This window comes from Peromyscus leucopus, chromosome 12, assembly GCF_004664715.2.
Source record: "Peromyscus leucopus breed LL Stock chromosome 12, UCI_PerLeu_2.1, whole genome shotgun sequence".
Taxonomy (NCBI): Eukaryota; Metazoa; Chordata; class Mammalia; order Rodentia; family Cricetidae; genus Peromyscus; species Peromyscus leucopus.
The window spans coordinates 68,439,455-68,456,126 of record NC_051073.1 but is presented as its reverse complement, the minus strand read 5'-3'; the positions used below and the strand labels follow the sequence as shown (position 1 = coordinate 68,456,126).

Sequence of the window (16,672 nt, the reverse complement as noted above, 5' to 3'; positions counted from 1 at the left end):
ACTTAAGTTTTCCATAGTTAAGCTACTCAGATGTCACAATCAAAGCAATAGATAGAACAAATGTGGAAAGGAAATGAGGAGAGGGAGAGGGGGAGAGGAGGGAGTGGGGGGGTTGGAAAGAAGGGAGGGATCAAGGAGGAGGGTGGGTAAAAGAGGAGAGGGGGAGGGAGGAAGGAAAAGGAAGGAAGGGAGGAGAGAGAGAGAGAGAGAGAGAGAGAGAGAGAGAGAGAGAGAGAGAGAGAGAGAGAGAGAGAGAGAGAGAATATGTGTGTGCTAGGGAAATGTTCCATGGAAAATCTGTAGAACTGATGTAAGAAAACGCAGCGGCAGGGGTTGGAGCAAGTGAAGTAGAACTGAGACTATAAAAACACGGAAAGAAACTCACCATCAGGGCTAAGTTTGGGATAAACTGCAGACAGGACTCTAAAGTTAGGAGTTCCGCAGACTTCTCACAAGGTAAGCTAAATGTGAAAACTGATAAAAAAAAAATCTCGAGTTTAGGTTTCTCTTTTAACTATTGCATTTATTTTCACATCCCTTTCAAACTATTTCTTGCATGCCTTGATTCTGCTAAAATTAGAAGTGGTTTCTGATAAATTTTCCTCTCAAAGATGAGTAGTAGAAAACCTAGCATATTTTGTAAAACAAATTAGTTGGAGATAATTGTTAGACCCTTACATTGATCTGCATTTAGTCTTTATTTGTTTTGCTTTTGTTTCTGTTTTGTTTTCATTTCAAAACCAATGGGAAAAAACTCAGGAGAAATGCTCATGGTTTTATTTCTCTTTCATCAATATGTTCAGTATCAAGAAATGTTTTAATGTACAAGTGGTCATGTTTTAATAATTTGAATAGATGAGGAGGTTTTCCTTTCATCTGTATTTCTAGCAAAAATAGAGCTTAAGAACAATCCTAAAGAAATCAAATTCTATACCTGTAAATCCTGAAGCATCCTGTTTTTCTTACTAGAAAAATTAAATATAATAATAGCAACAAAGTTACAGTAGACTTATACAAATATTATTATTCAGTATTTGAAATGTTCTTATACTGACTGAATTGTATTAACAGTCTAATCTATATTTTTGTGCTCTCATTGAGAGCACATTAAAAATTATGCCTCAGATTTTGATCTCTAAAGTAAAACATAAGTACATATTCAATAAATTGAGCTCTAACAGTTAGAAAAATACTCTTTTTCTGACTCATATGAGTAGTTTATATAGGTGTGGGGATAAACTGTTATTTTTTTAGAGATATGATGACTATGTTTCTGGTACATCCTTCTAGAGACAGATTATGACAATTTAAATGTCCATATAGTTACTGAATTAACAGAATCATCTACGATGCTCTACCCCCAAATCAACAGTGCATTCTGTACTCTCTCTTTACTTTGGTACAATTCTACAAACTCTTGAGGAACTCTCTCCAAGAAGAGTGTCTGCAGAGATTTCCAGTCTCCCCTGCAACTTAATTGCCCTATAGTTTGTTCAAGCAGTTAAAGGATTGAAGTTCAGCATTTGCTCCCTCCTTTTTATTTCACTATGTTTCAAAGGATTGTTATAAAATGAATTATGAGCAGCAGAGGAAAAGCCATCTTTGTGTGACTAGATATAGGAACTTCTGGGATATTATTTATTTTTATTTCTTGTTCAAATATTCTAAATGATTTTGGTATTTGTTGAATCAACTTAGATGAATTGGGTTTGTCTCAAAAGAAAATAAATCAAAAGTATCATTCTGGTTCTGTTCTGATTTTTTTTCTATAAACTTCAGGTAAGCCTTGAGCATAAACTAGGACATGGCGATATTTTGTTATTGAACAGACAAAATAAATACAAGTCACAAGAACATGAGATGACAGAAAGACCAGGAAGCTCCTTTACTAGTCACTTCTCCCACATTAGAGAATAAAAGTCAATACCACAAAATCTTGAGGCTAATCTTTAGCATGATATAATTTAACCTACTGTGTTCCTACATACCTTTAGTCAATTCTTACTTTGATTTATTGGTGCAGCCAAAGGAACACAAACCTTAGATTCTGGACACTGGACTTGTAACACCAGTCCCACCCAACAATTCTCTGAAGCATTCCAATTCTCTGGGGTTTTCCATAGTAAAAAATGAAGTCTGTAGAGATGCCGTCAGGGAGTAGGAGTCCCCTCCTAACCCTGGGCCACCCTGTAAGGAGAACACAAGCTGGACAGTTGCTTCCATGTAAGTCAGTCTTCAAATGATACACCCCCCATACCCTGCTCCAAATAAATCCAGGGATGCACTCCAGAGCAGTGATGGGCATTGCTTGGCAGCAGCTGCTCATTCCTTTGAACTGGTTTTTGCTCAGTATTGCCCTTTCTTCCTCCCAGATATCCCATGAACACAAGCCTTAGAGCCAACATGCCCTTCCCTCCACCAACACTGCCCCGTCTTCCCTTCCCTCCTCCACCAACAGTGCCCTGCCTTCCCTTCCCCTGCTCATACAGGCATTACTTATCTCCACTAGGATCAAGCTCATTTCTTTCTCTCCAAGCCTCACTTTCCTAGCCATTGATCGTTAAATTCAAGGCCTTCTAATATTTCCCTCTCCTTTTTCTAGAATTCCATATTCCTATGAAACTTAAGCTCCTGACTACATGAAAATTCTGCTTTAAAAAAACAGTATTAAAAATTCGCTTTGATTGGTATGGTTGGAGCTGGAAGAATAATTACGCCTTGTGTGCAAAATGAGGTTTCTTCCCTTTGTATTCTGCCCAGGAGGGTATTATCTAGAACTGGATGCTAATAATTTCATGGAAATAGTACAGCTGAAAGTAAAAAATAGTGCATCAAGTGTTACAGTGACTGCTACTTGGAAATAGTGACTTTGATTCCACTCTTCCTTTTTAATTGAATATATTTTTAATCAAAATATAATTATATCATTTTCTGTCTTTCTTTCCTTCCCCCAGCTAATCCCCTACACCCCTAGCCTTTCTCTTAAATTGATGACCTAGTTTTCTTTGATCATTACCATTGCATGTATATAAATAGACACATCAATATAAATATAATCTGCTGAGTTCATTACTATTGTTTGTGTGCATATGATGCTAGGGCTGCCTGGTCTGTATTGGCTAACCAATCAGCAAGCTCATTCAAGGGAAAGGCGAATTCTCTGTCTTTCAGCACTTGATATCATTTTCATTATTGTATTTTCATTTATACTACTATACCATGTTTCTGTGGGCAGAGCAAGTAGGCAGCATGGGTTGGGCAGGTGTCCATTTCTAGATCCTTCATTCCTAACATACAAATATGATTAATGAATGTTGCTAAGTAGCATAAAATTCATATTTATTCTTTTTATGTACACTTTAGAGAGTATTTTTATTGATTATATTGGCTAATTTTATGTCACTTAAAGGTAAGATTAATATTAAATGTTATATAGGTAGAGGGAGGACCCAGAATGGAATAGGAATAGACTACTTCATCCTGAAGCTTACATGTCTAATATTTAACTTTACTTATCCAACTTCTTCTATATTTCTGACGCATCAAAACCACATGTTTAAATGCAACTCTCTCAGCTTTTTATCTATCCATGGTGTCAAAGGTTCTATTTTATTCCATTGGTGAGTATCAGAATCAAACAAATTAAATTCCTTAGAAGATTCAGCTACAATCACAGGCTAAATCTTCTTCTGATTGTAAGTAGCATTGTTTTACATCAATGTTTAGCTATCCAGAGGTCTAACTATCAAGTTAGAATCTAATACGATGTCAAAAGCTAGGTAAAGGGGTGATGATTGGGGATTATGGTGTGCTTTATAGGGATGAGAATGTGGAGTGGTAACAAATGTGACTGGACTCTAACATGGATTCGATCAAACTTTATTGTCAGTGCAAAAAGTTGTCTGTCTTTTCCTGTAACCTAACTTAGTTTATTGATACTCATATCATTATTCATATCATTTCAACTTGGTTATTAATATCTGCTATGCATTCATGCTTCCCTACCAACAGCTATGGCTGCTTTATTAAACACATACTGTTGACTGCCAGGCATTTTGCCATGTACAAACATGGACTGGTCAACAAAAAACAGTTCCTGCCCTTGAGGACCTCACAAACACAGCCAAACTTTTTGTTGTTGTTGTTAATAGAATCATTCTTTAGAGTGGTATTGTAAGCTTCTGCTTTCTTCATTTCTTTAAAAAGATTACAACTGAGAAGTTTTTTTTTTTAAATTTCAGAGGCATTTAATACAAGTTTTATTGTTCCCAAATTGGAAACTAACAGTAGATGAAAATTGTGTCCAATTAAAGAAAATCAGTTGATAGCTACATACTAGCAAATTACCATTCTTCCCAAATTGTAGCACTCCGGGGAAGTCATTTTAAAATGCTTCCATAAAGACCTCCCTGTAGTTGAAATTTATTTTGGAGATGGAAAAGTGTTTTCCTATTATACAATTAGGTTACACTTGAAAGCATGAAACTGTCTGAAGATGGGGGCTGCTGCTCTGGCCCTTTCTCTTCTGACTCCTCTGCTCTGGAAAAGTCCTCTTTCCAACTGAACAATGAGGGTGAGAAAGAATACATCCTGGTGTTTTAATTTTCAAATATGCTTTTCAAATTATTCATTTGCAGTCTCAATTTGAACTTTTCAGAACCACATCTACAACATGGAGTAAAAGGTGTGTCACAGCATCGCAGAAACAGCTATCTGGTGTTGGTGAACTTATTGCTGGGTTTTACTTTTAAATTATCTATTAATTCATTAGCAAGTTTTTGGAAAAATATTATATAAAAAGTACATGTACACTTTAGGGTAGAGGGGTTATTTGTGGCAAATTCAAATGCCTCAAAATTTCTAATAGAAACCCTCTTAATTATTGGAGCAAGTAAGTCCCTATCCACTAAGGTTAAGGATTTCTGAGGGAATTCTATTGTTCTATTTTTACAGACTATTTCCTAAACATAGGGGGTTATCCAGTCAACACTTCAAAAGTGGCATGGATCTAAAAATTTGCCTCTGAAAAGAAATGAAGCATCATACTCTCCTTTCCTCTTTAAAGCCTGTAAGGCTGTAACTGAAATGCCAATCAAATGACTCCTCATACTGTTCTTTCCTCTCAGAACCCAGCAAAGCAGCTGTCATTTTAATGCCATGGAACCTGGAACTCATTCCAGCTATTTTTGTGTTAAAGCTGTGAGAGGATGAATCGAGAGATTTATCCTTGATCCAAAAGGAGGAAAATAAATAAATTCACAAATAAACAATTTTTTTGTTTCTATGTTTGCTGTTTAATAATATTTAATGCATTCCAGGTTGAAAGTACAGGCTCAAACCACAATGGCCAGTATATGTTGTGCTGAGCATTGAACATAGGACTTCATGTATGCTAGGCAAGCACCTCACAAACTGAGCTACATACACAGCTCCATAGTTTGAAAAAAAATAGATATAGCACATCTCATCAACCCTTCCTTACATTTAAAATGACTACATCTACATCATATTGAGTCTTGCACCTGGTAGAATGTCCATCTTAAAGGATAACATTTTTTTTTTCTAAACTTAAAATGCATTTTAAGAACAGAATCTCATTGGCTGGGGTATAGCTCAGTGGTAAAAAGAATCCCAGTCCTACATCAGGTTCTACGTTCTATCTTCAGCCTTCTAAAATTAATTAATTAATTATTCACAGTATAAGTAATGTCTTAAAATCACATTTGGAGCATCTTTTCAGCTAGAAATACTTAAAATCACAGGGAAGAGTATATATCATGGCCAGCACTCTTGTTCATTCCCAGGTGCTGTAAGGACCAGTGCAAGGTGTCCTTAGCTACATCAACACTGACTATCATCAGTGTTTGTGCTTACACACACACACACACAGAGCCATTGTCACTCAGTGGCTTCAAAAGAGAGAGAGAGTAAACAACACCAGAGGTCAGTTACTCTAACCATTTCCCTTGATATAGAGAGGGTAAGATTTGCCCAAAACCACATTGTTAGGTAGCAGCAGAGTCACAATGAACCTGATCTTCATGATTCAGCATCCCCTCTGACTGTTGCGATGAGCCCCAGACTTTGTGTTAATCACTGTCCCTGTTAGGCTCACTTTCTGAACGAAGAGCCGCTGTCACTCTGCTCTCTCCTGCTCCTGGATTGTTCTCTACTAGCAAGACTGTGGCATGGCAGGGAAGAAAGGAGGAAGACAAAAATGTTACTGTGATTTTAGGTTTAGTTAGGGTGGTGCTCACTCACATTTTACCCGAGGAGTGTCTGCCATTCCAGATGAAGAAAACTATTAGCAGTTGAGTTGGAAGGCACAACTGGCCATCACATGGGGTCAGAGCTAGTGTTTATTAGCTAAATGTGAAGCCTTGTAAATGCTTGTCATCTGTCACAGTGGAAAGAGGTTAAAAAAAGGTGTAAATTGAACCAGTTAAATCCTTTATCTTTAACTGATTTTATTCAATTTTTAATTCATTTTTGTTGAGAGTGGATAGATTCTGGTTTAAATGTTTCCAATCTAGTTATTAGATATAATTAAAATTTTCTAGATGCAGCGAACAGTGGTGGTACATACCTTTAATCCTAGCATTCGGGAGGCAGAGGCAGGGAGATCTCTGTGTTCAAGGCTAGCCTGGTCTGCAGAGTCAGTTTTAGGATAAGACAGCAAGGACTAAACAAAGAAGCCCTGTTTTGGAAAAAAAATCCAGATGATACTAAAATTCACCCACAAAATTAGTACATTTGTGAATTTTTAATGTTTAGGCCAACTCTCCAAAAGTTAGTTGATTATTACAAAGTTTGAAACTGAAAAGAACTTTAATCACCAGAAGAGCTGACTTCAACATTGCCTTCAAACACTGATATTTTAAGAGTCTTATTAGTTCAAAAGTGCATCAGATTAGCCATCAGCTCCCTTGGCTTCCCCGTTTGCCACTCTATTTTACAGAACGTTTCATTACAAGTCATTATAACATGAAGATGATGGACTAGCCCCTCCCCATCCCCCATTGCCCTTCTTTTTGCTCCCTACCCTGCAACTTTTGCTGACTTTGTTCACTGACTCATAAAATGGAAACGCCTTTCTTCACATCAATTGCCTCTTAATGGGTTCAAACAAAATTAAGACAAGTTTGGCACTGCCGGACTTCCACTGTTCATTGTGTTTTAAAGAATGAATAATATGTATTGTTTCTCCACTGTGAATGACAACACTTAGTCTCTCTCCACATGGATCTACACATGCTCTACTACTCCAGCCTTGGGTTGGACGGTCCTTTCCAGATAAAAGATGTCACATGTGGAAAGTCTAAAACACAGCTTCAGATATTTCAGAATGTGAAATGTTTATTTATCTGGATGTATTAAATAGTCCAATTACAATATAACATAAAACATGGAGTATATACTATACAATTTTTATTATAATAAATAGTATGTAGGAATACTAAAATATAGTATATAAAGTGGAATAGCCCTATTGCTTGCAAATAAAATACATACAAAATCTTAGAAGGATGATTCCAAGCCCTCTGTCTGTTTTGAAATTCTTTATTACTCCAAGGAATATAACTCAAAAGCTGCTCAGTTAAAATGAGGAAGCTAGCGTGTTTTCCACCCATAATCCTGGCACTTGGGAGGCTCAAGCAGAAGAATTATGAGTCCACGTCTACCTTGGCTATATGTCTTTAAAGAAATGAAAGAAAAAAGTTAATGTGTTAGATTTTGTTTTTAATATGCAAGCTCTTCTGCTTTGGTGAATTCATATAGTCCAAGAATGTTCTTTAAAGGTTCCTTCTGTGATTTCGAGAGCACTTGGGTCCTAGGAGATTTTTAAATCATGGGTTATATTTATTCACTATCAACAAAATAGAGAAATGAGGCTAAACCTGGTCTTTTCCTGTCCTCCCTATAATTTCCCCTGTTTCTAATTTTGTAGCAATCGAGTTTCAATGAGTTAATCAAATGTCTCTTGTTTGGCAGGTGCCAGAGTGCTTGTTTATATTAGTGTACAAGGTACCATATTTAGAAACTCAGCTTGTTGGTTTATTGGGTACAAGCGTGGCTTTAAGACATTGAATACATGTATTTAAACTCAGCGTTTATTTTTACACCTCCCTATCCAAATGATCAGGATGTGGTCATCTGTTAGAGGATACATTAAAACTGTTTTTTCTATATACACCCAAGCTCCAAAATACATGTGTCAGAAGTCATCATCAGTGTTACCAATGCCATCATTCTGTTACATTTACAAGCCTGTGGGCATGAAGGGAACTTTGGTTAGTAAGATGTTTGTAAAAATAGTTAAAGAAAATCCACATGGAAAGACTTGTAAAACAGGGCAATTTGGCACTTGGAAAAACTATTTTTAGCATAATAAAAATGAAGGAAGGTGAACATCACAATTGTAATTTACCTTTGATTAAACGAAAGTGTTACTTTAAAAAGTAGATATATAAGAAATATGAGATTATTTTTTAAATACAGCTATGCTTTTAAAATGTCTTCCTGTGTATAGATGAATGTAAAAGAAGCATCAGCAGAATCAGTAGAAAAAAATATGGACAAAGAATGCCTGATTTTCTAAAGGAAAAAGCTAACACAGTTTTGGTCGATATTTTAATCAAATGATCACTACTGTCTTCTCTCAAAATATCTGTTTTCTATATTTGAAAATATAATCTTATCTATCATTTTCCAATACTCACTGAAAATCTCAACTCAACACCAACTTAGCAAACAGAGAACACAAAAATTACTGCTTCTTTTCAAGAGATCGTAGAATACAGACAAGTAGCTAGTGACTAATATTAGTAACCAGAATCTAAAACAGAGTAATTAATGTCATAATGAACAAATAGTTTAAGCCAAATTTTATTACATTTGATAAAACAAATATTGTAGATATGGTGGAGATATTTTTCTCCATTTTAAAATCTTAACCAACACATATAAAAGAGATGTTACTCTGCTTATGCAAAATTGCTATACATGTTGTAGCATATAACACAAATTACTAAGATCTACAGTTAAGTTTTACAGCAATAATAAGGAAGTATAAAGTTAGGGGACACATTAATACATATACAGGTACTAAATATACATTGAATAATGCCACATAGATGTTCCTCCATGTGCAAAAAATAAACAGTGCATGAGATAATGCATTATGGGTGAATCAACTCCATCCTCCTGGAACTCTTTTGATGAGGAAATTACTTCTCACCTCATACATAGGAAAATTGAAGCTCAAGAGAGTTAAATAATCCCTGTTCAAGGTCACAGCAATAATAAAGCAAAGTGAGACTCACAACCAATTCTTCAAAATTCAAAGTCCCTTTCTCTTTGTGCCAGAGCGCGTTCTGAGAGATAGTTTATAAGGAAATTAACTTCCAAGCCTGTCGTCTTCCCTCAATGGGCAATGCCTCTTTCTTCACTATGCAGTATTTTAAGATGGTCATGTCAAACCCACAGGAAACAAACCTAATGGAATCAGGGATGAGTCATAATTATCAGCATAGTGCTTTTAATATAAAAGCTCTGAAATTTGTAAATGATGTTGGCCCGCTTAGTATTCAGAATTAATAAAGATAGTATACTCTTGTGTGTTTGCTTTCTGAAAAATGATTTCCTTATGTTTCTTCCAAATCTTACTCATTTTTCCCTCTCTTTCTGCCTTCTCAGAGGCAACCATAATTAAGAAATCAAGAATCAAGTTCTACTGAGATACACACACACTATATAAATACATACATACATACACACACACATATATGTATATATACATATATATGTATGAGAGAGAGAGATCCTAATACATGAAATTGCTTTGTATATTTACAAATTATTTAGAGAGTTTTATGCCATGTATATATTTTATACTTCCTTATCTACCCAAAAGAATTTCTTTGAAATCCACATCCAGAGATAAACACTAAAGTCATCTGTTTCAATAGTAAATATGAATCTAAGTCATTTACTCTAAGCCCATAGTTTGAATGTCTGAGTTAATCCAGTTATCTTCTCTGAAAACTGATTCTAAATATTTGCTAATAAAACTAGTGAGGTGATGAACTTTCCAAGAGCTGTGTCCTCACAAGCATGTAGAATTTTCTCAAGGTTATACACCTAAAAGTGTGATAAAGGTACAGCTGTTAGAACATGACTGTTTTCTTCCTGTCTTCCATGCCCAGGTTTCCTCAAACAACTGTATCCAGTCCCCACTTCACCAAGACTTCTGTAATTTTGCTTCCAAATACTTCTCTAAAATTTCTTCTTAATGTGATGTGTATAAAATACTATGGTATTTGTTCTGTGGGGTATTTATTCCCACTGTGTTGCCTCTTGACTATGAAATAGCCCTTCATGACTTTGGCCTATTTTTCTTTATTTGAGTGTCTGGTTTTTATATATTACTTATCAGAATTATATGTTCCAGCTGGTAGCTTTTTTTTTTTTTTTCTTATTTGTACTTATTGAAAGTGTCTCCAGTCGGGCCATGGTGGTACACGCCTTTAATACTAGCACTCGGGATGCAGAGCCAGGAGGATCTCTGTGAGATGGAGGCCAGCCTGGTCTACAGAGCGAGATCCAGGACAGGCACCAAAACTACACAGAGAAACTCTCTCGGAAGAAAAAAAGAAAGAAAGAAAAGTGTCTCCTATATTGCAATTTGTCTCTTGATTTTGTTATGTTGATTTTGTTGTTTTGTTGAATCTCACCATACAGAATTTTTTAGTTTTAGAATATTAAATTCTGACACTTTAAATAGCATATTCACATTTTGAATCTTGTTAAGGAATCCTCATCAAACACAAGAATATAAAGTTATGACCTTATTGAATGTGTAGTGTTTTCAAATTTCTTAATTTAAATGCTTTCAGGTGTACCGTATATTTTGGTTCAGAGACCCAATGTTTTCTTCTGTCCCATTTGTCAATTCGAAGTTGTAATCTCTCTCCTATCCCCAAAATAAAGCTATCTGATATGATTTCACAGATATTTGGTTAGCTTTAATTAAATTATTATTAGATTCATATAAGTACAATGTATGTTTTCATGGAAATGAACCCTTTAGAGACTTTATTATAGGAGACTGACAGATTTTAGAAGAAATTATTTAGGTTGGTAGGCATGCATTGCAGCACATAGCCATGAATGGCTTCACTTCTAACAAGCTTCTTTCTCCTTAGCTTCTATTTTCTGCCTTTATATTTCTAACTAATTAATATCAGCCCTGATGTGTCTGAGCCTAGATGCTGGACCGGAGATTGGCGAGAGCACACTTCATCCTGGCAGTGATTGTAATGCTGTGGAGCTCAGGAAAGGCATTCTCTATGGACGTAGCAACAGAGGTAATGGAAATTCACTTAGGATGTCACATGCAAGGGCGAAGGAGATGGTTCAACTGTAAGACTCTAGCCAAGTAAGCATGAGAATCTGAATTCAGATCCCCAGCATCCATAGGCAAGCTGACTGAAGCAACAGACACCATGCTTCTGACACTGGGAATGGGAAAACAGAACTGCTAGGGCTTAAGCTAGCCTGGCTAGCCTGATCAGTGAGCTCCAGATTCAGCTAGAACCCCCATCTCAAAAAAATAAGGTAAAGAAAAATACTTGATGCCAGCCTATGGTCTACACACACACACACACACACACACACACACACACACACGCACGCACGCACGCACGCACGCACGCACGCACGCTCTTGTAGACTCACACAGGCACACATGGTCATATTTATATTTTAACAGACATAAGCTGTTTTTACTTCAGCCAGAAGATACAGCAAACAAAGAAATGTCTTCAGAACACAAAATAAAAAAAGATAAACATTTTTCTGTTACCTTACTCTCATCGCCAATGATATTCAAGGTTACAAACTTTAAATATATAAATGATGATAACTATTGAGTTCAGAGAATTCAGATCATGTGACTTAACTAGATATTTTCAAAAGTTTGAAATAGTAAGATCTGTATTCCTCAAACAATAAAAAGCATTAAAAATGAGTTTATTATCTTTACAAACATGTTTTAATGTTATTGTGAAGTTGGTGGCATGCCAAATTTTACGTAGTTTTGGCCAAACCGTTCATTACAATAGGAAACAAAGCTCTAGTTTTTATGTTGTGCTGGTTGGTAGAATAAAAACACTTTTCAGATGTCTTAATTCCCATTTGTCAGAATATGACCTTTTGTTCTTCCAAGGAGAAGCTTTTCCCATGCTGTGCAGGTTGTGACTGCTGGCTTCTGACAGTAGCAGAGGCAGCTGGCCAGGGTAGTGGTGACTGACCCTTGTGTTCCAGCATCCGTGCAGGTCACAGCTGCTAGGATGTTTTCCTTAAGGTGGCAAGTGTTACAGCCCCAGTGCATCCCAAAGATGTTCAGAATCCCCAGCCCTTGACTAGTGGTACAATTCCTGGTTCTAAAGTGTCTGAGATCTTTGGTCTTTAAGGCCTGCAAAATGTCTCTGGTGTAATTCCGGTGACTCCAGTTTTACTTTTCTAGCTATTTTGAATTCTCTGTCCTTCAGCCTTGGTTCCCTGATCTTTCCCACCTGCTCTCTCTCTCTCTCTCTCTCTCTCTCTCTCTCTCTCTCTCTCTCTCTCTCTCTCTCTCCCTCCCTCCCTCCCTCCCTCCCTCCCTTCCTCCCTCCCTCCCTCCCTCTCCCCACCCCCTCCCTCGTTTTGCTTTTTTTGTTTGTTTGTCTGTTTTTTGAGACAGAGTTTCTCTGTGTAGTTTTGGCGCCTTTCCTGGAACTCGCTCTGTAGCCCAGTCTGGCCTCGAACTCACATAGATCCGCCTGGCAGAGCCTCCCGAGTCCTGGGATTAAAGGCGTGCGCTACCGCCACTGGGCGTCTTTACTTATGCCATTTGTTTTGTGTCTGCCTTGGATGCTCTCCGGTTGGAGAACTTTCCAGCCATGTTTGCTGTGGCTGTTGTCACAGCTGCCACTGCAGAGAAGCTAACTGCCATCGCCCTGTACCTCTGCTGCCGCTCTCTCTGCTGTCCCTCTGCTGCCAGAGCCTGGCTTTTCTCTTGCTGAAACTGTCAGCCGCTTCTGAAGCTCTGCCTTGCCTGTATAACAGCAAAATCAGGCAGGAAACGCCGCTGGAGAGAAGAAGCTTTGCATTGAGCCTTATGTTTCTATGGGTCGAGGAGGAGACACCACAGGAGTATGCATGCCTATTGGCTAGCTTACCAAATGAGCTCAGTGCGCTGAGCTACCTGCTTGTACAGCCAGAAATGCAGACCATTTACGGCAAATCTTCATGCAAATGAAGGCATGCTTACACTAATCACGGCATTACTAGTTTTATACCTACTACAACAGTCTTTCTGCTAGGCCACTTTTCTGGCCTGAATAGAAATAATTGCAGGGAAATTTCAGCCCAGCTTCTGATCATCATCATCAAGCAACTCCCACGGTCATACAGCTTCCTCCAATCACCTCTGCGGCATCAGTGGTTAAGTACTCGAATAGTGGTAGTCTGGCTGGCCTTTTGACTGATAATCAATCCCTTTTTTTTTTTTTTTTTCATGGCAACCAAAGTAAAGTTTATCAGTTGTCACTTATGGAGTTGAGTCTCTCCATGACCCTCTTATTTTGGATAACTCATGAGGAAATAAACAGCACCAAGGGTATCTACAATAAGAAATTATTAAAATTAATTTCAATTTTAAGGGTTAACAGCATGTTAATGATGCTCAATACTTACAACAGAAGAAGTTATATGCCTTGACAATAAAAGAGTCTGGGGTTTAACAAGAGCAGTTTCTAAAATTCTGTTATTGTACTTCAGAAGGGAAAAAAGACTTTCTACCCCAAACATGCATCCATTTATGACATGAATGAGATACAAAGAGAAACCATACATAGCAGATAAATAAATGAGAAAATGTGCCTGTAACAGTATTATTATCAGGGTAGCTCTTCACATTGCTTATACTTTTTAATAAATCACACAGACTGAGATATTAATTTCCTGGGGCACAGAAACAGTATTTTGATTATTTTTGCATCCCTTTAACCTAAAGCAGAAGGTGGAATACAATGGAGTGTTAGAGGCTTACATAGATAATGGATGGATCATGGAAGTAAAATAGCATGACATTAAGGTTTTTGCTTTCATACGGTAAAAAACAATTCAGATTTTTTTGTTTTGTTTTGCTATAAGAAAAATACTGAGGTAGACATTGAATACAAGAAATAAAAGCTTAGGCCATGGCTCTCAAGTTACTTACACCTAATAAGAAATACAAATTTGTTGTAGCAGATATTATTTAAAGCAAAATGTGATGAGTGCAGTGATGAAAAGAGGTGTAAGGAAAACTCCATGGTGGATAGGGAAGGATGCTGCTGCTGTTTCTGGGGCTAAATATGAAAGACCAATCAGTAAATATGTCAAATTTTAGAAAGAAGCCCGAGGGTTGTTTTCTTCTCTTCTCTTGGGTATAATCCATTTCTGTATGTTCCAGGCCCCCACATTCTAGCTTTCTTTCTAAAACATAACCCTGAGGCATCATAAAATGAGCAATGGGCATGTCATCTAGTGTTATAAAATGCCTAATGCCAGTTTTGTACCTACTTGTTTTTCCTTGTCTCAGTGAATGAGCTCACCTTTCTCTGCCCTGTAGGCCTCTGAGTTTGGAGCAGCAGGCTTGCAGTCACCACCCACAGGCAGGGAAGAGAAATCAGCCACCGACCTTGCAGCTAAGCTCCTGCTTCTAGATGAGCTGGTGTCCTTGGAGAACGATGTATTTGAGACCAAGAAGAAGAGGAGCTTCCCTGGCTTTGGGTCACCCCTGGACAGACTCTCAGCTGGGTCTGTAGAGCACAAAGGGAAACAGAGGTAGGTGGACAAGCAAAAATTAGCCCACTGCCTGGTTCTTTCATTCTAGGATCTGCAACAGGATTTCACTTGAATGTGAACAGACACTGAGTATGCTGGCCAACTTGTGGGTTAAATGATGATTGGAGAGGTAAATGCTTTGGAAGTATCAGGACTGTGGTAGTTGGCTGGAATGCCTTACTGTGCTTCCTACGGAAAACCTTCTTGCATATAGATTAAAAAAAAATAGTTACTTTAAAACATTAGTTCTTGTGGCAGGTAAGAGGCAATGCTCATGTGGTGGGGTACTCCAGTCACTTGAGAGTGATATCTAAAAGACATAGCCAGAGCAGGGTTTTCAGGTTATTCTTAATACAGGGCTTCATAAAATGTGAATGAACTAGTCTACTACAGCAAGAAGCAGCAAAGAATGCTCAAAATTTGTTACAGAACACATGTAATTAAATCAAATTTCTTCTCTTTCCTGACCATGTGTCTTACACAAAATCCTCTGTAATTCTCAGTTTATTTCTCTCTAAAATGGATATAAGTACTAACCTATATAAAATCAGATGACATAATCAAATGGGAGTGTTTTGTAAGCTACTAATCATTATAGTGGAATTACAATATATTCCTTGATGTCCTCCCTTAATTAATGATTAATAAATCATTAAATTACTCTCAATATGGTTAAACCATCATTCTATACACAATTCATTTTCTATACTCATTATCTGTTCCTCTTGCTGTGTATTTCCCATTATAGTGGTTTAAGAGTCCCCTTATACAACATCTAATAGTGACCTTCCATGTTTTCACAGTCTTTAATATTTATATTACATAAATATTTCCCCCTCACAAAGGCATCTCTTATTCTCACTTAAGTTATTTGTTTTTCATATTGATTCTTCCTGTATTCTTTCTTCATTTCATTCTCTGTACCATCCCCAGCATTTTATCACCAACTTGCCCTCTTTTTCTATCCCTGGATGATGGTCATCTACATAAAAACATTTGTATGAACATTACCCATTGCTTAGAGCATGAAGATAAACTGCTCAGCAAATCCTGCAAAGGATTTCTGAAATAGTACCTCATTTTTTTTCATCATCTACATATCCCTTTCCAAAGACTGCTTGGTTTACTCAGAGTTTCAGGACTTGCTCTCTGTTTGCTGAGTCCATGACTTTGTTGATAATAAGGATGTAGAAAGCAATGTCTCTCTGTCCTGAGAGATTCTTGAAGCTCTAGTAAGATGAAACCATACATTAGAGATTGACGTTAATCTAACCGCAACTGGAAAACCAATCTCTTATCTATTTTGAAATTTATAGACTCTTATATAGACAAATGTAAATTTAGTTACTTTTAGAGTCTAAGTATGATGTTATAATCTAGTGGGAAGGAGAAGGAAAATATAACTCTCTCTCTCACACACACACACACACATATGTGCACACACATGCACATACACATGCACATGTACACCTGTACTCACAAAAGCACACACACATATGCACAATACAAAGTATGGATATTGCCATAGACCAACTTTATGAGCCAATGAGTTTATTGAGATTACTTATAGACACATGGGTGAAAGGTTACTTACAGGACCATAAATGTCTCAAGGACAGTTGCGTCTCAGAAGCCCACCCCAGCATGGAAGGCAACACATAAAATCTGGGAACTTGGAACACACTGCACAGCCTACAGGTAGCTGGACAGATTGGAGAGTGTCCTTCTTGGGTTCCCCATTGTCCTGAGTTTCTTCCAGGCAGCTCCTCTTGTCTCTGACTGTTCTGTGAGTCATCTAGGT

The 16,672-nt window shown here is 37.3% G+C and overlaps 1 protein-coding gene across 1 annotated transcript in view; it reads left to right on the top strand.

Moving 5' to 3' along the window:
- The first annotated feature begins 234 nt into the window (after nucleotides 1-234).
- Ostn (osteocrin) overlaps nucleotides 235-16,672 on the top strand; it is a 38,665-nt gene continuing 22,227 nt past the window's right edge. Inside the window, exons 1-3 of the mRNA XM_028875167.2 lie at nucleotides 235-456; nucleotides 11,268-11,366; nucleotides 14,657-14,871. Coding sequence (XP_028731000.1) covers nucleotides 11,268-11,366; nucleotides 14,657-14,871 — 314 coding nt within the window. The 5' untranslated portion in view covers nucleotides 235-456. The remainder of the gene's footprint in view (nucleotides 457-11,267; nucleotides 11,367-14,656; nucleotides 14,872-16,672) is intronic.